The 26,476-nt window shown below is 63.6% G+C and overlaps 3 protein-coding genes across 6 annotated transcripts; 1 reads left to right on the forward strand and 2 right to left on the reverse strand.

The window, feature by feature from the left end:
* Window positions 1-1,037: 1,037 nt before the first annotated feature.
* FURIN (furin, paired basic amino acid cleaving enzyme) lies at window positions 1,038-15,051 on the reverse strand. Of its 4 annotated transcripts, XM_063170095.1 has the most exons (16): window positions 14,978-15,051; window positions 12,708-13,092; window positions 8,925-9,023; window positions 8,244-8,339; window positions 7,570-7,719; window positions 7,255-7,331; window positions 6,812-6,900; window positions 6,459-6,631; window positions 5,391-5,603; window positions 5,202-5,302; window positions 4,983-5,086; window positions 4,690-4,807; window positions 3,636-3,815; window positions 3,416-3,540; window positions 2,890-3,006; window positions 1,038-2,820 (listed from the first exon to the last, which is right to left on the reverse strand). In XM_063170095.1, exons 2-16 carry the CDS (start codon window positions 12,885-12,887, stop codon window positions 2,252-2,254), a joined length of 2,391 nt encoding a protein of 796 aa, XP_063026165.1. In that variant the 5' UTR covers window positions 12,888-13,092; window positions 14,978-15,051; the 3' UTR covers window positions 1,038-2,251. The 4 variants fall into 4 exon arrangements, with proteins under 4 accessions (XP_063026165.1, XP_063026166.1, XP_063026168.1 ...); XM_063170096.1 differs by lacking the exon at window positions 14,978-15,051 and having other exon boundaries at window positions 7,570-7,698; XM_063170098.1 differs by lacking the exons at window positions 8,925-9,023; window positions 14,978-15,051 and having other exon boundaries at window positions 7,570-7,698.
* Window positions 15,052-20,352: 5,301 nt separating this feature from the next.
* Window positions 20,353-24,604, forward strand: MFAP1 (microfibril associated protein 1). Its single transcript, XM_063170099.1, has 9 exons — window positions 20,353-20,483; window positions 20,593-20,812; window positions 21,499-21,631; window positions 21,933-22,120; window positions 22,532-22,640; window positions 22,711-22,871; window positions 23,111-23,270; window positions 23,698-23,787; window positions 23,902-24,604. The coding sequence occupies exons 1-9, from the start codon at window positions 20,405-20,407 to the stop codon at window positions 24,082-24,084; spliced, it is 1,323 nt and encodes a 440-aa protein (XP_063026169.1). The 5' UTR covers window positions 20,353-20,404; the 3' UTR covers window positions 24,085-24,604.
* A 362-nt stretch (window positions 24,605-24,966) lies between these two features.
* HYPK (huntingtin interacting protein K) lies at window positions 24,967-26,026 on the reverse strand. The gene is made up of 4 exons (XM_063170100.1): window positions 25,803-26,026; window positions 25,575-25,630; window positions 25,292-25,343; window positions 24,967-25,125 (listed from the first exon to the last, which is right to left on the reverse strand). Exons 1-4 carry the CDS (start codon window positions 25,986-25,988, stop codon window positions 25,030-25,032), a joined length of 390 nt encoding a protein of 129 aa, XP_063026170.1. The 5' UTR covers window positions 25,989-26,026; the 3' UTR covers window positions 24,967-25,029.
* Between the last annotated feature and the right edge of the window lie 450 nt (window positions 26,027-26,476).

Below are 26,476 nucleotides of genomic sequence, written 5' to 3' on the forward strand. Positions count from 1 at the left end.
TGGCACGGCCCTGGCAGCTCCACTCAGCTCAGCCTAGCCACCGCCTGGCTGTTGGGCCTCCCGTGCCTGCCAGGGAGGCTCCGGCACCAGAGGAGTTTCAATGTCACCTGCAGGACATTGCCAGGCCGATTCCACTTTTAGAGGAAGTCAGGGAAAAAACGCGTCAGCCGGGAGCTTTGCTGACTCGCCTTCCTACAGCAGAGCAATGTGGGGTGGCCACGAGCTGGAGCAGCCCCAAGGAAGGGCTGCCACCGTACTGCTTCTCCCACCACCACCACCCCTCCAGCATCCCCTCCCCGCCTGGCCAGGCTGCTCCTGGGCGGCCGGGGCTGGGCGGCTCTGCGTCTGACCGCAAGGGCAGCAGCTCTCTCTGGAAGGCAGATTGCTGCCCGGCCCCAGCCCCGCCTAGGGAGAAAAGGAAGAGCAGGGTGAGCGCGCTGCAGGCTGTGCCTGCCACGGGGACCTCGCTCCTGACCACAGGAAGCCGCCGCGGCCCAGGCGCAGCGAGGCCGAGCGCCTCCGCGGAGAGGAGCTGCCTCTGCGATGGAGCACAGCCACAACAGGCTCTTTTGTGGGGCTCGGTGAGGCTGCGGTCGGCTGTGTCCGCAGCTTGGCCACAGCACGAGCGGGTCCCAGGTCCAGCCAGGACATTCCTGCACCAGGGTGGTGCTAGACACGGGGGCTGCAGCCAGGGCCTAGGCTGTGGTGAAGGGACTGAGCCTTGTGCTGTGGGAAAGGGGTGCTAAGTCCCCAGGCTTTTCACACGCACACACCCACACACCCACACAGCCCGTTTCTGAATTAACTGCCCTCGATGCACGTCCCCATAAGCAGCTCATGCAAGGGACATACCCTGCCCGTCCCCACCACATTTCCTGCCCACAGCCAGGGAAGGGCAGTGCCTGGCCCGGGGGAAGGTCTGCAGGCTCCAGCCCACCTGCAGAGCACATCTGGGTGCCCCTGAGGCCCACAGTCTCCACGGCCAGGCCACTGCCCCAGCCGGGCACCCACGGCACATAGAGCACAGGCAGCGGAGCTGGTTTGCATAGTTCTGAACATTTAATAACTCAGTCTCTCTAGCGTTATATCCACATCCATTAAATTAAAAACAGGCTCAGGAGGCAGCTCCTGGCCGATTAAATTACAAGAAAAAATTACTGTGCACCAAAAAGTTGTTATAGAAAAATAGTCCTGTGGCCCCTGGCCAGCGGCTCCATCCACGGCTGGCCCCGGTGTGCGGCGGCGGACGGCAAAGGGGCGCGTGGCACTGCCCCCCAGCCCACGGGGAAGGGGCAGCAAGGGGAAGGGCTCCAGCGGGGAGCAGAACAGATTGTCACCAAGTGGGGGCAAGGCACGTCGGGGGGCTAGGGCTGCAGGAATGCTGGGCACTGCCCAGCACAGGCAGGACGCAGGCAGAGCTGGGGCAGTGCTGGCACTGGCGCTACCTGACGGTCCCAGCCAGCAGCACCTACAGCCCTCCCCAGGGGCAGAACACAAGGGGCCCAAGGCAGCCCCCCAAAGCAGGGACTGTGCGAGGGATCCCTGCCCAGGCTGTGGGCTGTGCCATGGGCACAGGGTCAGGCGGTGCCCAGCCTGATGCTCCCCGGTGCCAGGGCTCCTACCCGCTGCAGGCAGCGGCGGTGGGATGGGGAGGCAGTGGACAGCAGCAGCTGAGGCCTGGCCATTATTGCTGTCGAAGGGCACGGGTGGAAGCAGACAGGCCCAGGGGAGGCGGCAGGGAGCTGGGACACAATGAACTGAGCCTGGGACGCAGCCCCGCACGGGCTGAGGGTGGGAGGGGCAGCGGGATGCTGTGACACAGGCTGGGCTCAGCCCTGCCACAGCCAGCCCACCTTGAGCCATGGCAACCCAGGGATTTCACACGCTGCCCATCCTGCAGAACTCACAAGATCCCAAGCAGCAGCCATACACCCAGCAGGGGAGACACTGCTGCCATTGCAGGGCCAGGAAGCGTTGGGCCCCACTGCCACCAAACACCCCGGCATGGGGCACAGGATGGACGCAGGGCCAGGAGAGATGGTGCAAGACCGGGACGGTGCTGTGCTGGGGATGGTGCCTGCGGGACCATGCCTGGCCACCCAGACTAGGGCTGAGGGATGGTGCCAGTGGGTGGGAGCCCCAGGCTGCTGCAGTGCAGGAAGGGGACAGGGGCAGAGTCCAGGGCCCCTCAGCCTCACCTGCCCCAGGCCTGCAATGCTGGGCAGTGAGGAGGGAGGGGCAGGAGGGCTCATCAAAGGGCACTTTGGTCTCTGATGAAGGCAGTCCTCTCGCTGTGGGCCTCATAATCCTCACCGTCCGACTCAGAGGGACCCTCCTCCTGCCAGATGTCGGAGGGGAGCCCCTTGTAGGAGATGATCCCGCTGTCCAGGGCATACACCTTCACACCCCGCAGGCTGAAGCCTGAGCGTGCTTGCAACACCAAGAAGATGGTGACAAAGATGATGACAATGAGGATGCAGCTGAGGCTGGCGATGAGGACAGGCAAGTTGACCGGAGGGGGGGCCTCAGCTGGTCCTTCGCCATCTGCCAGGGCAGGGGATGCACGACTGCTCTGGGTCTGGTGGGAGCAGGAGAAGTCCAGGCTGCTGAAGTGGGAGTGCGCAGGACAGGTGAGGCACTGGTTGGGGCCAGGTCCCGCACAGGTGGCACAGGAGGGGTGGCAGGGCAGGCAGAGGTGGGGTGCGATGGGCTCCACGCTGTTCTCCAGGTTGTAGTGCGTGCTCTGGACGCCGGGTGCGAAGCCGGGAGGGCAGCGCTTCAGGCAGCTCTTCTGGTGCAGGTAGTACCCCTCCTCGCAGACTGTGGGACAGGCAGGGTCAGCTGGGGGCTCCCGCACCCGCACTCCCCCCCTGCTGTCCCCACACTTACCCACGCAGGTCTGGCTGGGGGTCAGGGTCTTGCAGCCACTGCTCTCCAGCTGGTTGGAGAGGCTGGGGGACTCGGTGGCCGTCCCATACAGCACGAGCGTGAACTTGGTGAGCGTGCCTGCAACAACGCAGGGTGAGGACCACAGAGGTGCCCACAAGATGTGCCCATGACAGGCACAGGGAGGGGGCTCACGCTGGTTCCCCATCCTGGCTGCCAGGGCACAGCAGGGTTGTGCCCACCACCTGGGAGAGCGTCTCTTGTGGGGCCATGACCCTGCACGGGACTCCCAAGGGGCAGGGGGTCAGGTGAGCTGGCACGGGGTCTCCTTTTGCCTGGACTGCCCCAGAGGGGCTGCAGCACCATCCCACATGCCCAAGTCCAGCCTCTCCCCAGCCACACCACCCTAAACATCCAAGATGTTACTGGCCCCTCAGCTCAGGAGCAGGGGTGGGGGGGAAACTGGGTGACTACACAGCTCACATCCCAGACTTGGAGGGAGGCAGCAGACAGGGAAGCACACCCCTACCATAGTTCTTGGCATCACTGGTGTTCTCAATCTCCAGCACCCACTCCCCAGAGGGGTCCTCATCCCACGAGTGCGTTGTCATGAAGGCCCAGTCATTGAAGCCATCGGCCGAGAAGTCGTGAGGCCTGAGCGACAAAGGCAAGGGCACAAAGATGTGGCTGTCAACACATCCCAGACTGACCAGGGGCCAGCCGGGGGCACGCCAGAGCCCAGCACGTACCTGGCAGCCAGCAGGGTGGAGCGGGTGCCCATGGGGCTGACCAGGTGGATGGCCAGGTCCCCGCGGCGGTTGTAGGACAGCGTCAGCCTGGCCTGCGCGTGCTCCAGCCGGCTGATGTAGTTGGCTTTCCCCAGGCAGGCATCCACCTTCTGCCGGACCTCGAGACGCTTCCCAATGTCCCTGCCGAGCACAGGCAAGTGTGAGGCCAGTCTCAGACTGGGGGGACAGACCACAGTCCCCATTCCTTGCTGTGGGGCTCTGCAGCTGTCCTGGGGACTGGGCACCAGGACAGCTAGAGCGGGAATCAAATCCACAGTGGGTCAGAGTGGCACCACCACAGTACCATTCCCAGATGGGTGCAGGCAGGAGAAGGGGTGCCCCAGCTCCTGGGCATGAGGGGCAGGAACTGCGCTGCCCAGTGCTGCCACACATGAGCCCTGAATAGGCCCTTTATTCACACACCGCAGGCCAGCTACACCCTGCATGGCCCAGCCAGAGACGGGATGGGCAGAGCCGTCCCCATCCTGCTGCTGGCCTGTGGCCGCTCCCCCCCCAATGCCAGCACAGGATGTGCCTGCTGTACCCACACAGGGCTGGCTCCCCAGGCGGTCAGGGCAGGGCCCAGCCCTAGCTCCCCTCGTGCACAGCAACATGATCTCCCCACCCAGGAGCCCCGAGGGAGTGCCCTGTCCACAGACAAGACTGCACTGTGGCAGCAGCAGCCAAGCAGGAGTCAAAGGAGCTTCTGTCTGCCCCCTGAAAAGCCCCTCTGTCCAGGATGACTCGTGCTGGCTGCACCCCAACCGCAGCGCCCCAGTCTGCCTATGCTGACTGGCCCAGCCCCACAGCAGGGAGGCTCATCGGTGGCGCCAGAGCGGGATGGCTGGAGGTGCCTTTCCCAGCTCTCCCCAGGCTCTTGCAGGATGCTCCAAGGGTCTCAGCAGTAGTTCAGTCCCAGAGATTCTCCCCATTCCCTGCTCTGGGCCCAGAGGCTCTCAAGCTCCTGTGCAGAACAGATGCTGAGTGATCCTCTCCTGGGCTCACCAGCCCATACCTGGGCTCTGCAAGGATGTCAATGACACACTTCCTCTGAGGTCCCACCGTAGTCCAGTTCTTGGCCAGGCTCACCATGGCCCCAGCATCCAGCAGGCCGTAGCCATACGAGTGGCTGACTGTGGACAAAGAGGGGGTCAGCACCGCTCCCGGGGGTGCCCAGGGAGGGATGTTTGCCTGGCCATGCTGCCTCCTTCATGCCACAGGGCTGCCAGGGCACTGTGCCTCAGCACCCCAAGGCCAGCGGTACATGTAGGAGTGGGAGACCCCGCTCCCCTCCCAGCGCCCCGGTACCTTTGCGGCCAACGCCGTTGGTGACCCAGTCATTGGCGTTCAGGTGAGCCGGCTTCGAGGTCTGCACCACCAGGTGCTGCATGTCCCGCCACGTCAGGTTCTTGCTACAGGGAGACACGGAGCTCGGGTCAGTGCTGGCTCCCGCTGGCCCCAGGCAGGCCCACGTCCAGGTGCCACTGCAGCATGGGGCAGACACAGCCACCCCCAGCCATGCCTTACTTGGCTTCCAGGGCGAGGGCGATGATGCCGGCAGCCAGGGGTGCTGAGGCTGACGTCCCCGTGTGCAGCTCAGTGCACTTCTGTCTGAGGTCAGTCGTCACCTGCGAGGAGGAGAGCCAGGGCAGGAAATGCTGCAGGCACATCCCACCCCGAGCCCCCGGCCTGCGGGCAGCAGCAGCCCCCACTCACAATCTGCTTCTCGTTCTGGTTGCCGCTGCTGTAGGTGGTGGCGAGGGTGGAGGAGCAGGCCTCGCTGTACCAGGGCACGTTGCCGTACTGGGTGGTGCTGCTGATGGACAGCGTGTAGATGCTGTTGGTGTAACCGTCACAGTTGCAGCTGTCATGCTCGCGGCCCCCATTCCCAGACGCCCAGACGAAGATGGAGCCCAGCCCGCCTCGGCCCTAGCAACAGAGGCAGGGTGAGGGCAAGCACCAACAGTGCCACACACAGGAAACCCCAGGCTGGAGCTGGGGACAAGTGGGTGGCACCAATCTGAATCAAACAGACAGAGTAAATGCAGCTGGGACACAGGGGACAGCATGACACCCCAGTCACAGCCCACCAACATGGGCGCCCTCAGCACCACTGTGCCTATGGAGGGTGCCCAGCACCTCGGCAGAGACTCCAGGGCTGTCCCAGTGTGTGACACACCAGGCAGCAGGAGGCCCAGACAATGTGAGGCTTCCAGGAGCCCAAGTCTTTTTCTGCTCAGAAGTCGCCTGGCCTGACTCTGTCTGTGTGGGATTGCAGTGCCTGGCAGAGCTGGGGGAGCCCACAACAGAGTCCTGGCCATGTCTTGGCACCCAAAAGTGGCAGCTACCCTTGCAGAGGACGTGACAGAGTCAGCATGACACCACATGCATCTCTCTGTAAGGAATCCTGGGCAGAATATGACAGCTCACCAGCTGGGCAACACTGAGAGCACAAAGGGACAGTGGGGGACGACGGGTGGAGGATGCGAGGGTGAGCACCTGACACAAAACCAGAAAAGAACCAGGAGAGGGCTTGGGAGAGCAGGGAGAGAGCATCTCACACAGGAGCCCTCGCAGAGATAACACCACACGGGAGGAGTCCTGACTCAGAGCCATCACACAGGAAGAACAAGAAAAACTAACAGAGCCTGATCCTAGAGATGGGCTGGAAGATGGCTCATCCCGGGAGGGCCAGGGTAACACCCAGGGCAGGCAGAGGGAAGGGAGACCCGGGAGGAGGGCAGGAACGAGGCCAATACTCCTCCAGCAAACCCTCCTTCTCACCTGGCTGACCCCACGGAAGAAAGCCTCCTCTGCCAGCCGGGCCGGGCCATCCACAGTCTTGCCGTCGTCCTCAGGGCCCCAGCTGGCACTGTAGATGTGGATGTGGTTGGGGTTCAGGCCCAGGGAATGGGCCTCCACAGCATCGGTCACCTCCCCATCCAGCATGCGCACTCCTAGGCCAGAGAGCAAACGTCACCGGCGCCCGGCCGGGGCAGAGCGGCCACGGTGCCGCCGCTGAGAGCCCCAGAGCCCCGCTGCCCCCTGTGCCACGGGCTGCCACAGGGCTGCCGCAGCCAGCAGGGCCCGGGGCCCCAGCTCAGCACCCCCAGGAGCCGGCGCAGGGCAGCACCCACCTCCGATGCGGGCGTTGTACGCCACGCCAACTCCACAGATGCCGTTGTTTGCCACAGCAGCCACTTCCCCAGCACAGCGCGTGCCATGTCTGCAACCAAAGTAGGATGAAGCATGGTCATGTAGGGTGCGAGGAGCACAGGGGTCAGTACAGGCTGCAGCCCCTGCAACCCCCACCCGGGCTGCCTCCTGTCCCCTCAGACCAGGCAGCCAGTGAAGGCTCCTCCATCTGCCCTCCTGCTCCAGAGCCAGGGCGCTGAACAGCCCACACTGGCTCTGGGCAGAAAAAGGATGCTGCTCAGGGCAAAAAGAGAGGTGAAGGGTTCCCCATGGGGCAGAAGTATGCCACCAGCCTCACAGCTCCCAGTGGCCCATGTGGGGTGGCACTGCACCAAGTCCCTGCTACACTTAGGCTCTGTGTCTTCGCCCCTCCCTCCTGCCTCACCTGTTGTCATTCATCTGCGTGTAGCGAGGCTGCGGGTCCGGGTCCTGGTCATTGACGTCAAAACTTGCCCCTGGGTCCTGGAAAACAAATTGGACACTTGGAGACTGTCTACCTCAGCCAACAAGCCCCACTGCCCTTACTCCATGGCATGAGGCTGAGCTGCTGAGCAGGGTGGGCAGGCTCCAATCCCATCTCCGTGTCCCACCATGGTGGGCACCAGCCCTGTACCTCACAGCTCTGGGGTTGCCCTGCATGGACACAGCTGCCCAGACCAGCGACCACAGCACTCCACCCTGCACCATCACCCAAACTCACATAGTTGGCCTCCAGGTCAGGGTGGTTCTTCTCAATGCCGTCATCCAGGATGGACACCACAATGCCCTTGCCCGTGTATCCCTGTTCCCAGGCCTGACGCACGTTCAGGTCCCGCTGGTTTGTGTTGTACTGCCAAGAGAAGCCTTGGCACTAGGAGAAGCACCCAGACATAGCCACTGTGATAGGCCCAAAACCCACCCAGCTCTCACCCCGCTCTTCTGCGGGTTGTGACAAGGAACCCCAGGGACCTGGGCACAAGGTTGGGCTCAACTAGCTGCTCTGAAAGCAAGATTGAGCCCCAGCCTATGCTTGAGTCCCACAGACAAGGCACCCTTTGCAGAGATCAGGCTTGTGCCCAAGCTCCAGGAAGCAGAGGCAGGGAGCCATTCCTGGGCTAGGCAAAAGGCTGTGCCTCCTAGTCCAGCCCTGGGTACGCCACCCGCCCTCTCAGCATTCCAGCCAGGAGCCACAGCTCTGTGAGCAGTCTCCTCCCTGGGGTGTTCCCATAACACAGCACGGGTGGCTGCCTCAGGCTTTCCCCCTTCTCCTCCTCCTCCTTCCTGCCAGCCTAGCAGCAGCTGCTGCCTGACAGCAGTTCCTAGGTTGCCACACCTGTGTCCCCAAGCTCGCAGCCACAATCATGGGCACAGGCCTCCTTCTCACCCGACACTCACCAGGTACCACTGCTGCGGGAACTTGGGGTCCGTGGGCTCCATGAACACGTCTCGCTTGGTCCTGCGCTTTGCCACCTGCTGCTCCAGCCACTGCACCTGAGGGCAGAGAAGGTGTGGGGTCCCCCGCCAACCCTCACGAGCCCAGCCCTCAGGCTGCCTGGCGGGGCTCTCCCCGGGAAGCTCCCTCAGCTCTGGCCTGGCAGAGCTACTGCCACCCCCAGCCGGCCCCTCAGGCCCCCCTCCTGGCTGTGCCCTGCAAGGCTCTGCTCCAGTGGAGCGGGACGGTCAGAGCGCCAAGCTCTGCTGAGACACGGCTGCCAAGAGCTGCCACGCCACACCACACACCTTCCGGGGCCTGGGCTGAAGCCAGAGGGTGGGGAAAACAGCAGCCCCCACACACTACTACTCTGGGATCTGTTTATTGCCCTGCACACCTTGTCCTGCCCCCAGCACACAGAGCTCTCCTGGGGACAGAGGCTCTCCTGGGCCCTGGCATTGCAACAACCCACAGGCCACTGACACTGGCTCCACCACCCCCCTGCCCTTGCCAGACACGGGGTGGGCTTCCATGCCCATCTGCCAAGGAATGGTTAAGGCAGCTGGGCCCTGTCCCGTGCCCAGCACTGGCTCACGTGCCTTTGTGAAGTGCCGGGATCAAAGTCAGGCCCTGCTCGCTCGTACCTGGGGCTCCCTGGCCAGGCGGCTGTGCCAGGGCTGGTGGGGTGACAGGGAACGCTTGGCCACGCCGCGGTGCCGAAAGTGGTAATAGTCACCAAAGATCTGCAACAGAGAAACGCTGCTCGCGGGACAGCCCTGACAGCCTGGTCTCCCCGATCTCTACACCCCGTGTGTGCAATGTGAGCTCCAGGGCTGCCGTGCACGGGCTGGGCCCCACTCCAGAGTGCTTGGTATTATGTCCGGTACTCTGGGCAGGACTGCCTGTGAGAAGCTGTGGCAGCTGGGGACAAGGCAGCTAGGAAGACCCTGGAGCAGCAGAAATGCAACTGCTGTGCACCTTACCCTCCTGCAGGTCCCCACATGGCAGCAAGTCTAACATTGTCCAAAAAAACTGCTGCCCTAGCAGGAAGGCCCCAGGCAAGCAGTGGCAGAGAGGGACAGGCCTTTCAGAATCAGCCTGTGAGAGACGCCAGACTCAGGAGACAAACCCACTGCTTCACCCCCAGTGCCACCCAGCTCCACCTGGAAGAAGGTCCCAGTGGCTCCAGGCCCCACACTCCAGGAGATCCTGGCCAGGGCAGGGTCTGTACCAGCCTCTGCATCTCTGGACAGGCTGCTGGCTTCTCCCCAGGTGCCCCAGTGGAACACCCACCCAGTGCCAGTCTCCACCTGAGGCACAGCCAGTTTCAGTGGGGCAGAGCAGGGGGCATGCAGGCATCCAAGCCCAGCAGGGTCCAACTCCCACTGCCAAGCAGCCGTGCTGTCCTCACCCCAGCTCCACTCCCACTGAGGACAGCCCAGAGTGGGACTCCAGCACAGCCCAGCTGGGGCAGGACGGGAATCCAGGACAGCTGGTGGGGCCAGGAGGCCATTCTGCCGCCCAGATGGTTATTTTTAAACCCCAAACCCTCTCCAGTGCTGTCATTTCCGTGTCCCCTCTCGCACATCCTGGGGCTGACGGACACAGTGGCCCCACCCTGGCTGCCCAGGGCCTCCCAGCCCAGCAGCCTGCCCCAGCTGGGGAGAAGGGAACAAGCACACACAGAGCGGCTCCCTGTGAGCCACAAAGCCCAGGCAGCAGCCACAGGCAGGATCCAGCTGCCCAGGCTGTGCCAGAGCTGGAGGGGCTGGGCTGAAAGGGCTCTAGGAATATGAAGACATCTCACCCTCCTCCATCTCAGGTTGCCCCAAAACCGTCTGTTTGGGGCTAACAAACCTCCCCAGCTTATGAGAGCCCTGCAGATGTGCTGCTAATTTGGACAGACTGGGCCAAGCAAGGTGCACCCAGCTGAGCACCCTGAGGCCAGGGCAGCAGTCAGCTCTCTCAGGTACACATTTCATCCTGAAGCCTGGCCCCGTTCCTCTGGCACACCGTGTTCCCCAGGGTGCCTGTCAGTTCAGAGCCCCCGAGGAGGCGTCAAGGTACAAAGCCTCTGCACAGGGCTGGTGGGGGAATGCAGGCTGGTCGCTCTCCCTCAGCATCCCTCACCCCCTCCGGGGTATGGACAGAGCCCAGATTGTTCCTGCACACAGAGTGCAGCTCTGACTGGTCATCCACCTGGATTAGGTCTGCACTGACACTGTGGTGGCAGCCGGGAGCTGGCCAGCCCACACACTTCCACCCTAATCTTCACTGTCCCTGTCCTCAGCAAGGACAAAGCCACCCCCCAGCACCACGTGTCCCTGGTGCCAGTTCAGTGCTGCTGCTTGACCCCTGGCCACAGCTCACAACAACCCTGGCCAGCCCCAGGGCTAGGAGGCTGCCTGCATGCCTGACCACAGCCCCTGGAGTGGAGCAACATGCTGCACCTGCAGCCCAGTGGTGTGGGAGACAGGACCACCCCCTCCCAGACAGAACTGTCCTGGCAGCACAGCCCAGGGATGGCTCCATCAGTGTCCCTCCCCAGTGACCCCAATCCCAGCAGTGGGGGGCAATGCCTTTGCCCCCTTCTCTGCACAATCCCAGCAGTGCAAACCCCCCTACAAACCCACCTCACTGCCACATGCAGCCCCCACCTCTGACCCACGACCCCTCACTGTCCCCTGTGCCCTCCTCAAGCCCTCCCCAAGGTCGCTAGAGCCAGTCATGGGCCCTCTGCCCAAGTGCCACTGGCTCCTATTCCATAGGCAGCAGCATAGCCACAGGTATGCCAGGACAGCACAGCTTTGGGGACAGCGTCCTGAGCCCAGGCTGAGGCCAGGATCCTCTCAGAGAAGGACACTGGGTTCCTCTTAGTGGGGCACTGCCAGATGCACCCAGTCCCCCATTCCCAGCCTGGCTGCATGCCCTGTCCCAGTGGCACACACCCCCAGGAGCAGCAGTCCAGAAACCTGCAAGGCAAAGCCCCAGGCTCTTTCCAGCCACGTTCTTCCCACTGGACTGCCACGACCCGTCTGCAAAGCCCTGGCCAGCAAACCTCGTCCCACAATGCAGACAGTGGGGCAGGCTCCAGAACAGGAGAAAACATGTCCAGACCAGAAGCTCCTGCTACAGCCTGGGCTGCTGCAGCATGTGGGGCTCTGCTTGCAAGGGCAGGCTCACTGCTGTGAGGGCACGGGGAGCCAGGAAGAGGAGCCAGCTTCCAGGCGCAGAACCACGGTGTGGGGAGAAGACAAGGGCAGAGCTGGCACAGAGCCTCTGCGGCTCACAGGGATGGAACTCATGACAGCCTGGGCTCTCAACTGAAGTACAAGGCCCTGCACTGTGGAGATGAAGCCACAGAAGCAGTGTCCCTCGGCCCTGGGACCAGGCACCACAGCATGATGGGCAGCACTGCCAGGAGCAGGCTGATGGTACTTCACCCCCATCCCCACTCGAGGGGTCTCATCAGACATCCAGGCTGGTGGACATGCCACTCTCGCAGTCCCCTGTGCACGGCAGCTGCCTTGGCCTGACAAGTTCTTTCCCCTGAGACCTGCTCTGAGCCACTTCCACACTGACAGCAGCTGCCTAAGGCAATGCCATGGCCCACCCAGCACAGACACCCTCACTGGGGTCTAGCCACAGCCCCCACAGTTCACTCCTACGACACAAGTCCCAGAGGGCCCAGAGTACCCAGTGCCCATGCAGGGCTCCTTTTGGGTGGCAGGACAAGGTCCTGCTGGCTCCTGTAGCAGCCACCCTCCCTCCCACTGCTCCCAGCAGCTGCACACAGCGAGGTCCTGACACCACAGCCACAGTTGTGCAATTTCCTCTGGGATTTCACCCTGCACTTCCTTCCCAGAGAAACAGCTCACTCCCAGCCCAGCCACGCACACTGCCTGGTTGCTGGCTGACAGCAGGGAAAGCTGAGAGCCGGGGGGACCTGCTGACACACCTTCTGTCAAGGACAGCTCAGGAGTAAGAATACACAGCTGCTGTCAGACCCCTCTGGGGACAGCTCAGAGACGCTGCTGCTGTCCCACTGAACCAAGGCATGCTGCACTGGGCAGCTTGCTGTGGGGAGCAACAGTGGAATCTGGAAGCCTTCCCCATCCCTCATCACACAGCACTTCCAGGCCAGCTCCTCACGCTAGGATGGGCTTTTCCTCCTTCCCCATCCAGCAGGCAGCGTACCATGTCACCAGCGGTCCCAGGGACAGGGGGAGACCCTGGCTCCGTACAGGTAATTGCCACCACTGAGTCAAGGCAGCAGATGCTGGAAGGCCACAGCAAACAGGCACAAACACAGTGGTCCTGCTGCCAGAAAGAGCGGGCCCCAAGCCAGCTCTGGGACTAAGCTCAGCACCTGCCCAGACCACGTCACAGAACACTAGTTCAGTGAGAAGGGGAAGCAGGAGACTTACCGGGCCTAGGTTGAGGAATCCATGCTTCCTGGCCAGCCTGTCAGCCTCCTGGGGTCCTGCAGGGACGAGCACAGCCCAGGTGTTGGTGTAAATATGCTGGGCCAGCACCTCCTGGTCCAGGAGAGTGAGGGCAACCACCAGAGTCCAGAGCAACAGCAGCGAGCAGGGCCTCAGATCCATCAGAGTAACGGGGTTCCTCAAGCGGGCGAGCAGGAGGGTCCCAGGAGCAGGAGGGTCCTGGGAGAAGCAGGTCCAGCAGCCTCCCGGCGTCAGCACTCCGAGGCACACCGGCCTCTCTGCCCTACTGGTCCCAGCTCAGCCCAAGGCCACATGGGGCCAAGCTCACAGAAGCACAGGAACAAACCATCCAGGACAGAAGCACGATCTGCAGAGACAGGACAGAGGTCATGCCCAGGGCACCTTTCCTCAGCCCTCGGGAGGGCAGGCTGCGCCTCGCGGAGACCCTCGTGGGTCAGCCCCTGGGCAAGGGGGCCTGGCACACAGCGCCTGCTGCCCCCACGGCACACCGACAGCCCAGGAGCCGCCTGGCTTGGCCGTGCGCCCACATCTGCTCCTGCATGGAGGTGCTGTTTACCTTGCCTATTACCCAATGTTTGCTTATAAACACAGAGAATTTACCAGGAGGAGAGGAGGGCACCAAAGGACGGGAGAGGCAAGGCAAGAGAGACTGCTGTGCCTCCTGCTGCCACTACCCCTGCTCCAACTGGGATGGGACTATCTGAGTACAGAGGTGGGAGCAACTGAGGCCTGCCTCTCCAGTCCCAAGGGGAGCCCAAAGGAGATGTCCTCAGGTGCCAGCAAAATGAGAGACTGGAAGGAGAAAAGACAAGGGGAGCTCCTGACCTCTAGCAAACCTGCAGGCTCTCATCTCCACAGCCATTGACCAGGCAGTGCCTGGCAGCCATGGAAGCACTGTGCTGCCTGTCACCAGCAGCAGCTCAGCTCTACCCTTCCTCATGGAGCACAACATGGTGACACCAGTGTGACTCATCCCCACAACCCGGTGGAACCAGGACCAGGAAAAGGGGCACACCGTCACCTCCAGCATGAACCCAGGGATGCCCAGGAACAGCTCACACTTTTGGGACAGCAAACGCAATAACTTGTAGGGAAAGAGCAAGGAATGACCCACTCAGTGTAAGGGAGCCCATGACATGATGGTACCAGGGTGAGCTCCAAACTCGGAGCTCCAGAGGGACCCTGGTCATGCTTCAGAAATCTGAAGCAGAATATCTGGCCAGCTGGAAAAGTGAGAGCCGGCAGTGCCCAGAGGAGCCACAAGCCCCTCCATCCAGAAGTGGCCACAGCGAGCCGGCAGCCTGCGGCACTGCCACAAGAGAGAGCTCCGAGCAACGCCGGAGACCCCGCCAGAGGCTACGGCACAGACAGCGCAGCGACCCTGGCACAGCTGGGCTTCCCCATCAGCGACCACACATCGGCCAGCCCCGGGCCGGACCGCCCCGACAAACGGCCCAGAGCCGCGAGCACCCGCCGGAGGCTGTACGGGAGCCCCGGGTGCCAGACTGTCAAGGCCCTCAGCACAGTACGGCACAATGGAAAACTACCTGCCGTGGTCCACCAGCGTACGTGCCAATACCGGGCACCCAGGCCGGGCTGTTTCCCCGCGTTGGTCCCGACGCCGGCAGCCGTCCCGCTCCGGCGGTGACCGCTGCACGTGGGGACAGTCTGGCCGCCGGGGCACAGCCCGGACCCCGCGGCGCCTTCCCGCCGGACCCGTCGCCAGCGAAGCACCGCGTGCTGGGACGGCCCGGCCGCCGCACCCAGCCCGGAGCCGCGCTCCCGGCTCCGCACCGCGGCCCGGCCCGCGCCCGCTGCCCGAGGAGCCAGCCCCGCACGGGAGCAGCCCGGCGGCCCCGGGCTGAGCGGCGGCCCCGGGCCTGCACGCACGGGGCGGCTCCAGCGGCGGAGCTCCGGACGGCGGCGGCCGGGCAGGGGCCGGGGCGAGAGGCGGCCTGGCTGCCCTTCGGTCTCCCGCGGCGGCGGGGGCCGTCCGGAGCTCCGAGCGCGGCCTCCCGGCTCCCCGCTCGCTCCCGGGGACCGCCGGGCCCGCACATCCCCGCCAGCAGCGCCCTAAGCCTGGGGCTGCCTAGCGGCTGCGGCCCCGCCGGTCGCCCCGGCCCCGGCCCCTCCGCCGCCCGGGTCCCGTCCGGCAGGGCCGCCCCAGCTGTCAAACCGCGGTCGCCGGCCGGTCGAGCCACCCCAGGCCGATGCCGGTCCCGCGTCCTTACCGCGCGGCCTGCCCGCTCCGCTCCGTCCCGTCGGCAGCCGGGCCCGTCTGTCGGCGGCGCCGCGTCACGCCGCGGGGCGCCCGGAGCGCCCGCCCCGGAGCCGGGCCCGGCCCAGGCAGGGGCGGCCGGGGCGGCCGGCGGGGCCGCTTGTTTACGCCGCGCAGCTGTCAGCGCCGCCCGGCCCCGCCCCGACGGCCAAGCCACCGGCCCCGCGCGGCTCCCTCGGCTCGGCCCGGCCCGGCCCGGCCGCCGCTCTGCCGGGCGCCGCCGGATGCCGTCACCGCCGCCCGCCCCTCCGTCCCGTGCTGCATCGCCGGGTCCGGCACGGACCCCCGGCAACCCCTCCGCGCCGCCCGCCAGTAGCGGGGCCGCTCCCCGTGGCCAGTAGCGGGCACAGCCCGGGGCTCTGCACGGCCTCTCTTGCAGCCGAGCGTGGGGCTGTCCTTGCCAGCCGGGGGAAACCCTATGCCAGCCCAGGCGGGAAACCCGGATCTGCGCCGTGAGAGCCGTGAGCCCCCGCCACGGGCCCGCGGCAGTGACCGGCGGTGTAAGGGTGCCTGCAGTGAAGAGCACGCAGAAGATGCCCAGTCTCCCACCTGGTGCAGCAAGTGGTGCGTTATGCTGTGACACGGGGCTGGCAGGACAGGAGCCCCGCCAGATTAGCCTGTTCCAGCCATGGCAGACCCCGGAGTAGAGAGTTCCCCAACCAGGCTGCGGGAATCGCACTTCCCATGAGGTCCATATCGTGGGGCTGCAACCCCAGGAATGTGTGCAGCAGCCTGACAGAAAAACTGTCTGGTAAAGAATAACACAAGGAAAATCTATTAGCCTCGTTTCAAGAGAGAGATTTCCACCAAGGAGAAAGGTGAGAAGTGAAACACGGTTTCAGTCATTTGTAAAGAACAACCCACGGTGAGCACGGGACCATGTCATTAGCAACACAAATGCAGCAGAACCCAAAGTGACCTGAACCCAAACTGACCTGAATCCTCCACACCTGTGATGAGTCTGGCAGCCCGGGGCAGGAGCAGGTCCTAGTGCTCTTTACAGAGAAAAGGAAGTCACTAAGATACCATGATCGAGATTGTGAAGCATTAGCAATCACACAGGAAACAGTCACCTTGGTAACTGAGATGCTGAGAACAGCCCAGAAAATCTAGCACAGGGCAGGTTGCTGTGCTAAACTGGGTTAGTTCTGCAGGGCAGTACCCTGGCCGCAGGCTGGGCCTACCCTGGCCGCCAGCCCCAAGTGCTGCACCAGAGACCGCCAGCCACAGGGGCTGTGGTGCCCCAGGCCCACCTTCAGGGCCACGGTCCCACCAGGGGGAGAAGGCACCCACCAGACAGGCAGCACTCACCGCAGTGTCACTGCAGCATGCTCAGGACTCGTCCCTGTAGCTGGCAAGCCCGGGCCTGCCCTGGGGGGCACAGGGAGCCAGCTGTGCCCCATGGAGTTATATGGAGGATGCATGGACAGGGGCAGGGCCGGAGCTGGAGTCCAGAGCGGTGGTGGGAGGGAGGACGGGACACGGGCTGCCTGCCCCACCCGTGAACCTTATCTCTGGATGCCTCCTTTGGGCGCTGGCAGCCGTGCCTAGGCAGGTGAGGAGCTGCTGCACAGCCCGGTGACACGCGGTGCTGAGAGGAGCTGACAAAGGGCCCTTGTCAGCGCGGGCTTATCGCGGTGCTGCGGGGCAGGCAGGCAGGAAGCACTGCGCTCTTACGCAAACCGTGGCCTGGGACCCGCGCTGACCCCACAGCCCCGCCAAAGAAAACGCCTGGCTCGGGAAGCACCTGGCTGCAGGTGGCACAATGCCAGGACGGGGAGGAGACCCGCTGCCCCAGCAGCCCCGGGCCCAGCCGCAGAAGGAGCAGAGAGGGCCCCCAGCATGGACCTGAGCAGCCGCTGTGCCCCACTCGCCTCTCAGGGCTGCCGGGCACCCCTCTCTGCCCCCAGCCACCATGCAGCCAGGGCCTGAAACAGCGACTGCCACACATCTGCCAGGATCACAAACCCTTCTCTCACACTTGGGGACCATGGTCTGGGGGACCTGCAGGATTGCAGGTGAAAGCAGCTAATGAATAGGCAATAGCAGGAAAAGGGCAGAGAGCCCACACAGAGAAACCAGCAGAGAAAACCAAGCAGGCAGAAACTTCTGGATGCACCAAATAAACACCAGAAGGTTTACCCAGCACAGAGCAGCCTGCTCTGCCCCCCATGCCAGCAGAGGTGAGCCCACAGTCCCTCTGTTGTGCTGTCCAGCCTTCTCCCTGCACACATCCTCACACTCTCCCAAAGCTAAGGCTGCCGTCCCTTTCCCTGGAGTCTCTCCAGCCCATCCCCTCCCCTCCACACTGGATAGTACCAGCAGGCCCTTTAGTGCCCAGGGAGCTGGGACTGCCGTGGCACAGGCAGGGTTTCTGCTCCACAAGGTCCAGCTGGCTCCAGCAGCTCTATTTATCTCTGACTCCCAGACACAACATCTCACTGTGGCCACATGCAGGGACCTGGGCCCAGCCCAAACACCCTGACCTTGTCCTGCAATACAGCTGCAGACACAAACAGCAGCTGCTCAAGGTGAGGTCTGTAACTATCTGCTTTAGGCTTTGTCAGCAGCAGTCCTAATGCTGCCAAGGCATCGATCCACAGCCTAGTCTGGCTCTGCCTCTGCTCTGGGCTGCAGGACGTGCCCTTCCATCACCTGTCCTGCGACAGCACCCTGTCATCACCTGCTGGTCAGGTGCAGGGACAGCCTTGCCCAGCCTAAGTCCATAAGGTGCCCGTGGCACTTGGGGCGTTGCACACAAGTGACACGCACAGGGACACACGCACACGCAGGCAGGGAATGCCAGGCTGGGAGCCCACCTGCAGCCCAGCAGTAGGAATGCCATGTGCCCACGGGCTTTGTGGGCTGCGGAGGGGCTGCTCACAAGCACGGACACACAAACCCAGCCCAAAGACCAGCAGGTGTGGCTGGCACAGCACTGAGGGGCAGACTGGCCGGTGCTCCAGGCTCACTCATGGAACAGCTGCCAGCCTTCCATGGCCTCACACCAGCCCAGGAATGGGGGGCTCAGCCCCATGAAGTGCCTCCCACCCTGCTGCAGCCCAGCTGCCCACTGCCAAGCGCTGCAGGGCCAAGATAGCAGCAGCCACTGCACTGGGGAAAGGGAACATGGGGCAAAAGACTTCACAGTGAGGGGCATCTTCCTGCCATGGCCTCCAGCACCTGGAGCCACAGAAGTGAGCCAGGCTTGAAGGCATTTCCCTGTTTGCCCAGGTCTTTAGTTTAGCTTCACCTGAATGGGACAGTATCTGCTTTGTGTGCAATCCCCAAGCTTCCTCATAGCTGTGGCCAACTGCTCCTCCAAGTCCTGCTAAGGCTTATTCCTTGCCACGTGGCACAGGAGTCACCAGCTGGGAACACGCTGTGACAACCCTCAACATTAACAACATAAACACAGAGTGGGTGTTCTGGTTGTCACCTGGGTGCAAAGGCCAGAAGCACACCAACAAGCACACAGATCCACTCTTGCTCGTTCCTGGCGGAGGCTGTAGGTGCTCTAGGATTATAAAGGCACCAATGCCTCAGTTGCTCAGGCAAACCATCAGCTTCATGGCATCATTTCTGCCTGCAGCAGAAACAGGTCTGTATGGAGGGCACTGCAGGGACACCCTTCCCCAGAACTGGAGCAGGGACTGAGTCAGTGCTGCAGGGGACTGGGCCCACCTGCCCCCATGCCTGGATCTGCCCAGCCCTGGCATCTCTGTAGGCCAAGGAGAGTCCCCCAGGTGAGAGCCAACCTCCGTGGTGGCCTTGGGACCTCTGCAGCCACTTCTGGGACCAGACTAGGGTGGTACTGCTGCAAAAAATTGGGTCTGCTCTCCCCTAGACTGGCTGCAGGAGACGCTGCCAGAGGGACATCTCCCAACCCAAACCAAGGACACCAAAAGAAAAGCACTTCCCTGCACTCCCCTGCGGATTGTGCTCCACTGCTGACCCACCAACTGGAAAAGCACATGTGCCCTGGCCTTTCCCGGCTGCCAGAGCTGGCCTCACCCCACAGGGCCTCTGCCACACAGGCACGAGAGCACCTGCTCTGCTACTGCCAGTGAACTGTTAAAGCATGGCTCTGCCCCCCTGCTTCCTAAATTTCCCTGCCAGCTAGCAGATTTCATGGAAGATAAGAGGGTTTCCTCTTCCTTTCTTCGTAGAAGCCGGCAGAAGGTGGCGGGCAGAAAGTGGCAGACGTGGCAGTAGTGGCTTGTGACGCAGTTTTACCAACTTAAGAGAAACGATTATCTTCTGCGGCAGGATGTGCGCCCAGGGACATCCCGCACCCGCCGCTCCCCGACACCGTGGGACCGCGCAGCCCTCGGGAGCTGAGAGCTGCTGACACAGGCAGCGCCCGGCTGCTCACGGAAAATCCCCAAGCAGCAGCCGTGGCCGCAGCCTTTCCCCGCAGACACTTTACCACACCCCCGCCAGGGGGACTCCCGGGAGCTGCCCCGGCCTTGCCGAGCGGCACGGCGGAGCTCCTGCCCCGCCGCAGCCTCCCGGCGCTGGCCAGGCCGGGCGCTCCGGGGCCCGCGGCGGGGCAGGAGCTGTCTGTCCTTGCTGGAGCCGGCCGGCAGCGGGCAGAGCAGGGACACTGCCCTCCCGGCTGCCGGGAGCAAGGGCGGACGCCGCACGAAGGAGCTGCTCGGCTGCAGCAGGGGCCGCGGCCACCGGGCCCCGCTCCGCCCCGAGCGGCCGCGCTGGCAGCGGGCACGGCGCAGCCCCCCCGGCCCCGCTGTGCGCCAAAGCGAGCGGCGGTTTTCTCCGGCTCTGGGGGGCGGTTCGGCACAGGAATGTGCCGGGGGACGTTCCCCCGGTCACCGAGCTGCGGGTGACCCTGAGCGCTCGGTGTTCCAGCAGCGGCCGGCCCAGCTCCAGCCCCGCATGGAGCGCTCCCTGCACATGGGGACGGCCGGGCCTGCAGAGTCCCGGCGCCATTCAGACACGGCCGGAGGCGCCAGGCGAGCCGCCCCCGGGCGAGCAGCAGAGCGCTATCGCGGCGCTGCCCGGTGCCCCCGCCGGCCGATGGCCGCTCGGCCGGTGCCTCGCCCTGACGCCCCTTCGGGGGGAAACCCGCGTGGTGCGGGAGGGAACGGAACGTCTCCCGGCCGAAGGCGGGTGCGAAAGGAGCGGGGCCTCCCCCTGGCACCCCGCCGCGAGCCCGGCACACCCCGCGGCGCGCCGAACCGCGGGCCCGGGAGGGGGCTCCGAGCAGCGGCCCCGGCCCAGCGTCACTTCCGGGCCGCGGACGGTGCCGGTCGCGGCGGAAGCGGCAGAGGTTCCGGTTCCGGGTGAGCGCTCGAGGCGCCGTTGTCAGCGGCTCCGCTCGGTTCGGCCCGGCCCGGCCCGGCCCCCGCCCGCCGCCACCATGTCGGTCCCCAGCGCCCTCATGAAGCAGCCGCCGATCCAGTCCACGGCGGGCGCCGTGCCCGTCCGCAACGAGAAGGGTGAGCTGGGGGCCCGGGGCTCGGCGGGGTGGCCGCATGGGCGCGGGGCCGGGGCTGGGGAGGCGGGGGCGCGGCGGCGAGACCCCCGTTGACGGCCCGGCGTCCGCAGGCGAGCTGTCCATGGAGAAGGTGAAGGTGAAGCGGTACGTGTCGGGCAAGCGGCCCGACTACGCGCCCATGGAGTCCTCGGAGGAGGAGGATGAGGAGTTCCAATTCATCAAGAAGGCGAAGGAGCAAGAGGTCGAGCCCGAGGAACAGGAGGAGGAACTGGCCAACGACCCCCGGCTCCGGCGTCTCCAGAACCGCATTGCCGAGGACGTGGAGGAGCGGTGAGTGCTGGGTCAGGCAAGAGCTGAGCTTCCTTTGCCTGTTTGGGGCCAGGGGGCTGACACTCTGCTCTGCTACAGGGAGAAACTGCACAGGGCAGGAGCTGGGAACATGGTCCAGTGCAGGAGTGTTTGTGACTTCTCATATCCATGCTGCACTGTACCTGGGGCTGCTCTTCAGCCAGGAGCCAGCCAGGTGCAGCCCATGTCCAGCTGTGTTTGCGTGGATGGTATCAAAAACAGGCACCAAAATAGAAATTAGTGCAGCGTCCTGAGGCTCAGGGTAGCGAGGGAGGATGGTGTCTCATGAAGTGTACACAGGGTGATAAGAGCCTCCACCACATTGTCCCTGCCCTCACGCAGGCTGTGCTCCGCTGCTGCCCGTGATATTTCCATCTCTGTCATCTGCAGAAAAACACCACTGAGTGCTGTTTGCCTGCCGTGGAGCTGTGGTTGGTTTTGTTTTCAATAACAATCTTCTCATTGGGAACTCCATTCTTCCTTGGAGCATGCACAGGGAAGAGCTGCCAGTGCCCAGCCACTGTGGCCTCCTGAGGGAATGTATCCCTGTGGCTGTGTTTGGCAGTCCCAGTGCTTACTGTGGCCTTGCCAGAAGTGGTGTGTGAGCAGTCCCTTTCCTGTAGCCCCCTATTTCTCAAGTGCCGTGTGTTAACTGGCATGTCTTGCAGGCTGGCAAGACACCGCAAGATCGTGGAACCTGAGGTGGTTGGAGAAAGTGATTCAGAAGTGGAGGGGGGAGAAGCTTGGCGCCTGGAACGGGAGGACACCAGTGAAGAGGAAGAGGAAGAGATTGATGATGAGGTGTGTTTGCAGAGCCAGATAATGGGCCTAGGAAAGCTGGAAGGGCACGGGCTGGAACTGCCCTTTGCATGGATATGTGGGCTGTCTGATGTATTTGGACAAGTGTCACACCTAGCCATGACTTAACTGGCGGGTTACCATCCTCTGGCATGGAGCAGGACACTGGGGGAGGCCACGCTACATCCAGAAAGGCATGTGCATCTTCTCAAAGCCAGCAGTCCAGACATGACATGCGTTTCACAGGAGAGAGAAAAGTGGTAGCAGGGCTGGCCTCTGACTGCTCTGTGCTTGTCCCCATTAGGAGATCGAGCGTCGGCGTGGGATGATGCGTCAGCGAGCACAGGAGAGGAAAACTGAGGAGATGGAAGTGATGGAGTTGGAAGATGAGGGTCGGTCTGGAGAAGAGTCTGAGTCAGAATCCGAGTATGAGGAGTACACGGACAGCGAAGATGAAATGGAGCCACGTCTCAAACCGGTCTTTATTCGCAAGTAGGTGATGGAAGTGCACGGGCTGGCCCTGGATCGTGGTAGTCAGAAGCTGGGGCCCTAGGAGACCTTGCAGCCACGGTCTCTTCTCACTGTGAGGAAGCCATTCACCTTTTTGGGGTGGGATGGGACGGTCACAGCCTGGCAGGGCACAGCTAGGGAGCAAGGAACAATCCCCGCTCCCACAGCCCTATATCAATTACATTGGGTTGCTGTGACATCAGGCTGCAGAGTCTGACCAAAGCTCTTTGTGGCAAAAGGACGTGGTAGTCCCCAGGAAGGGGAGAGCCCCAGGACTTGACCTGTCCTTGGAGAGGGCAAAGGCTGAAAGCAGCTGCGGTGTGGGAGCCAGCGAGAGGCTGAGCCACTGCTGGCTCATGGGAGGGCTGAAGGCTGTCACCGCTCTGCTCTCAGGAAGGACCGGATCACAGTGCAGGAGAGAGAAGCAGAAGCTCTGAAGCAGAAGGAGCTGGAGCAGGAGGCAAAGAGGATGGCAGAGGAGCGGCGCAAGTACACGCTAAAGGTGCGGAGGGGTGGGCTGGAGGCCGGAGGGAACGGTCACTGCAGCAAGCTTAGCTTGGACCTCACTGCAGATTGTAGAAGAGGAAGCAAAGAAGGAGCTGGAGGAGAACAAGCGTTCACTGGCAGCACTGGATGCACTTGACACAGATGATGAGAACGATGAGGAGGAGTACGAGGCCTGGAAAGTCCGTGAGCTGAAGCGTATCAAACGAGACCGCGAGGAACGAGAAGCGTAAGTATTGTCTGCTAGAGGCTGAGAGCCCACAGGCAGTTAAAGCACCTTTTCCTCAGCTGCCCTTTGGCAGCAGGGTCCCAGCTGGACTGAATGCCCAGAGCTCCTCCTACCTGCCCTCAGGGTGCCTTTGCTCCCTAGCAGTAAATGTGTGAGCTCTCAGGTGGTAGCTGGGGACAGCCTCTCTCCCAGGAGATGCTGTGGGGACACAGGGTCTCAGGAGCTTCTCTCCCACCCAGCATGGAGAAGGAGAAGGCAGAGATCGAGCGCATGCGGAACCTGACAGAGGAGGAGCGCCGCGCTGAGCTCCGGGCCAATGGCAAAGTCATCACCAACAAGGCAGTGAAGGGCAAATACAAATTCCTGCAGAAGTACTACCACCGTGGCGCCTTCTTCATGGTGAGTGTGCTTAGGGCTAGGCCTGGCTGCACTGGCTGCGGGTGTGACACCACAGGGCCACCTTTTCCCTGTGGGGAGCCTCCCCTCTCCCGCGGTGCCGTGGGACAAGAACCAACTTTCAGAGCTGACCCAGAGTAACCTCACCAGAGCATGTCAGGTTAGGGGTTCCCAGCTGAAATGGAGCTGAAGCTGCAGAGCTGTCCCTGTGCTGGTGTTCAGGCTGACACACCCAAGTCAGCTCTGCACGGGCCACTGGAGAAGCAGCCTGGGGAACAATGCTCACATCTCCCACTCTGGCAGGAGTTAATAGGGCTGCAAGTACTGTGGCAGCCCTGGCAGAGCAGCAATATGACCTTCAGGCAGCTTCCCCCACTGCTGCCAAGACTTGCTGGAACCTTTTAGGCTAAGCAGGTGTTTCCTCCTGCAGGATGAAGACGAAGAGGTGTACAAGAGGGACTTCAGTGCTCCGACCCTCGAGGACCACTTCAACAAGACCATCCTGCCCAAAGTCATGCAGGTGCGTGTCATGCTGGCAGAGGGTGCCCAGCCTGGATGCCAGGGGGTGGGCAGGTGGGAGGAGCTGGTCCTGCATCCCCCTGAACAGCTGCTCACAAGCTCCTCTGCTCCCCAGGTCAAGAACTTCGGGCGCTCAGGGCGGACGAAGTACACGCACCTGGTGGACCAGGACACCACCTCCTTTGACTCTGCCTGGGGCCAGGAGAGTGCACAGAACACCAAGTTCTTTAAGCAGAAGGCAGCGGGGGTGCGGGATGTCTTTGAGAGACCCTCGGCCAAGAAACGGAAAACGACCTAGGAGCACGGGCTGGAGGGTCTGGTGTGGCAGATGCTGGCAGGAGGGCGCTGCTCTGCCAGCTGCCAGAGCCTGGGCAGGGCCAGAAGGGACATGTTCCAGGACTCCTGTGGTGGCAAGCCCTTCCCCTCCCTGTACCATGCCTACCCAGATGAGGTGTGCCTCTCCCTGTGCTGAGCAGACCCGAAGGGTTCCTTGCCCACGCAGTGTGGAGGATGATGGCCTGTGGTGCTGGCCAGGCTGGTGGCCACACTATGTCCCAGCAACGGCCACCGTGGAGCCTTAGCAGTGTCTGGCACATTGCAGCACCACCCCTGGCTTCAGCACATCCACTTCTGGAAGAATTACAGGACTTCTGCACTTCACTGTTCTACAGCCCCTTGCTTGTACTGTCCCAGGTGTCAGTCTGGGCCCTGTTTTGAGGTGGTCATTGGTGACCCTATCTCCTCACCATGGTCCTGCAGGGCTTGGCTTTTCTACCTGTATGGGGTGGGAGGGTTTGATTAAAGATTGGATTTTCTTACTCTGGCTCCATTGTTCTTAAAGACATGGCCATCCTGTTCTTGTGCCTTCCTTGTGAGCCATGGTGAGCTGGGGTAGCACAGGAGGCACCAGCCTGGGCAGGGCATGCACGATCAGCTGTCACCACTGCCTCAGGACTGTGCCTGGGCCTGTCTAGCCTGTACTGTCCCGGGGCAGAGATTAAAAGGGGGAGAGCAGAACATCTCACTGCTCAGGCAGGTCACTTTGTCCTGCTCTTGTCAAGGGGGTGCCCAGCTGGCACTGCCAACACAATGCCACATGACCGGGCCCCACTTGTGGGTGCCATGCACTCAGGGCCAGGGGCATGTGCTCAGCACTGTGTAGACCACAAAGACAGCCCAGTCCCACCAGTGCCTTTATTGGTATGGCAAGAGGCCCATGCCTGGCAGCCCATGGCCCCCCAGCTCAGTTGGTGAGGGTGATGAGAGCCTCCACCACGTTGCCCATGTGCTCGCGCAGGCTGCGCTCCGCTGCGGCCCTCGATATTTCCATCTCTGTCATCTGCAGAAAAACAGACACAGCCCCATACAGCACCCGCAGGGCCCTGGGGGACACCCACCCATGGGGACACTGGACCGGCCTCAGGGCAGGATGCCCCGGCCTCCTCCGTGGGTGCACCCACATCTGGGACATGTCACAGCCTGCTTGGGGTCCCGCCCGTACTCACAATCAGCTCTAGGTCCTCCTTCTTGATGGTCACTTTTGCCAGTTCTTTCTCCCTACGACAAGAGATGGACAAACCTCCGGTGACCAACAGTCCCTGCCGGCCCCTGCCCCGGTGCTCCCTCGGCCGTCAGGTGGGCAGGAGCGACCCCTCACAGCAGCGTGGGGCTGGGAGGGGGCCGGGGAGGGGCCGGGATGTCGCACAGGACAGCAGATGCCTGGGTCGTGTCCCGAGCGGCGACAAGTTGCAAGACAGGCACTGCCCCGGAGCGAGCGCGGACGGTTACCTCTCCTGCTTGGCTTTCTGCTCCCGGGACCTCCGGTCTCCGATCACCGACATAGCCTGCCAGAACGAGCGCGGTCACCCCGATGCGCGGCACCGGGCGGGTCAGCGCCACGCCGGCGGCACGGCCACCGGCACCGGCGTGCAGGCGCGGCTGTCAGCGCCCAGCTCGGCCCCGCTGCAGGCAGCGCCCGGCCTCCCACCCTGGCCCGGTCCCGTCCCGCCGCCGCACCGTCTCCAGGTTGGAGCTCTGGATCTCCTTCTCCTCCGCGTAGTCCGTGACGCGCTCCAGGTCCGCCGCGCCGCTATCGTGCTTCCGCGGCTTCTCGGCCGCGCGCCCGCCCGCCCCATCGCTGCCGCCGCCGGAGCCGTTGGGCTCCGTCTCCAGCTCCAGCTCCACATCGCCCTCCGCCGCCATGCCGCCGCCGCCGCGGCCCGCTTCCGGTCACGTGTGCCGCCAGCGGGGGCGGCCAGCGGCGCGCGCCGCCAGAACGGAGCGCGGGCGAGGCCGGCTTCCAGGCCCGGCCCCGCCGAGAGGGCACGGCCAGCGCTCCCCGGCGCTCTCGGGGCTCCGCGCAGCTCGCAGCTGCCAGTGCCGGCACTCCGGGCCGCTCGCTAGCAGCGGGCCGCCGGCGCTGCCGAGGCGCGGAGCCGGCCGGGCGGGCGCCGCCCCGCCGCTGCCCGCGAGTGCCCCCTGGCGGCGCACCGGGACTGCCGGGTCAGCCAGCCCGACATGGCCGCCGCCGCCCCCACACGGATGGGCGGACGGGGCAGCCGCGGCGGCGGCCTGGCCGACTCCCCGGGCGCTGCCGGAGGCGAGAAGCGGCCGGGCTGTGGCCGTGCTTCCCCGTGCCCCGGTGCCGGGCCGTCGGAGGCCGTACGGCAGCGCGGCCCCGGCTGCCGCCC

Source organism: Melospiza melodia, chromosome 15, assembly GCF_035770615.1.
Source record: "Melospiza melodia melodia isolate bMelMel2 chromosome 15, bMelMel2.pri, whole genome shotgun sequence".
Lineage (NCBI taxonomy): Eukaryota > Metazoa > Chordata > Aves > Passeriformes > Passerellidae > Melospiza > Melospiza melodia.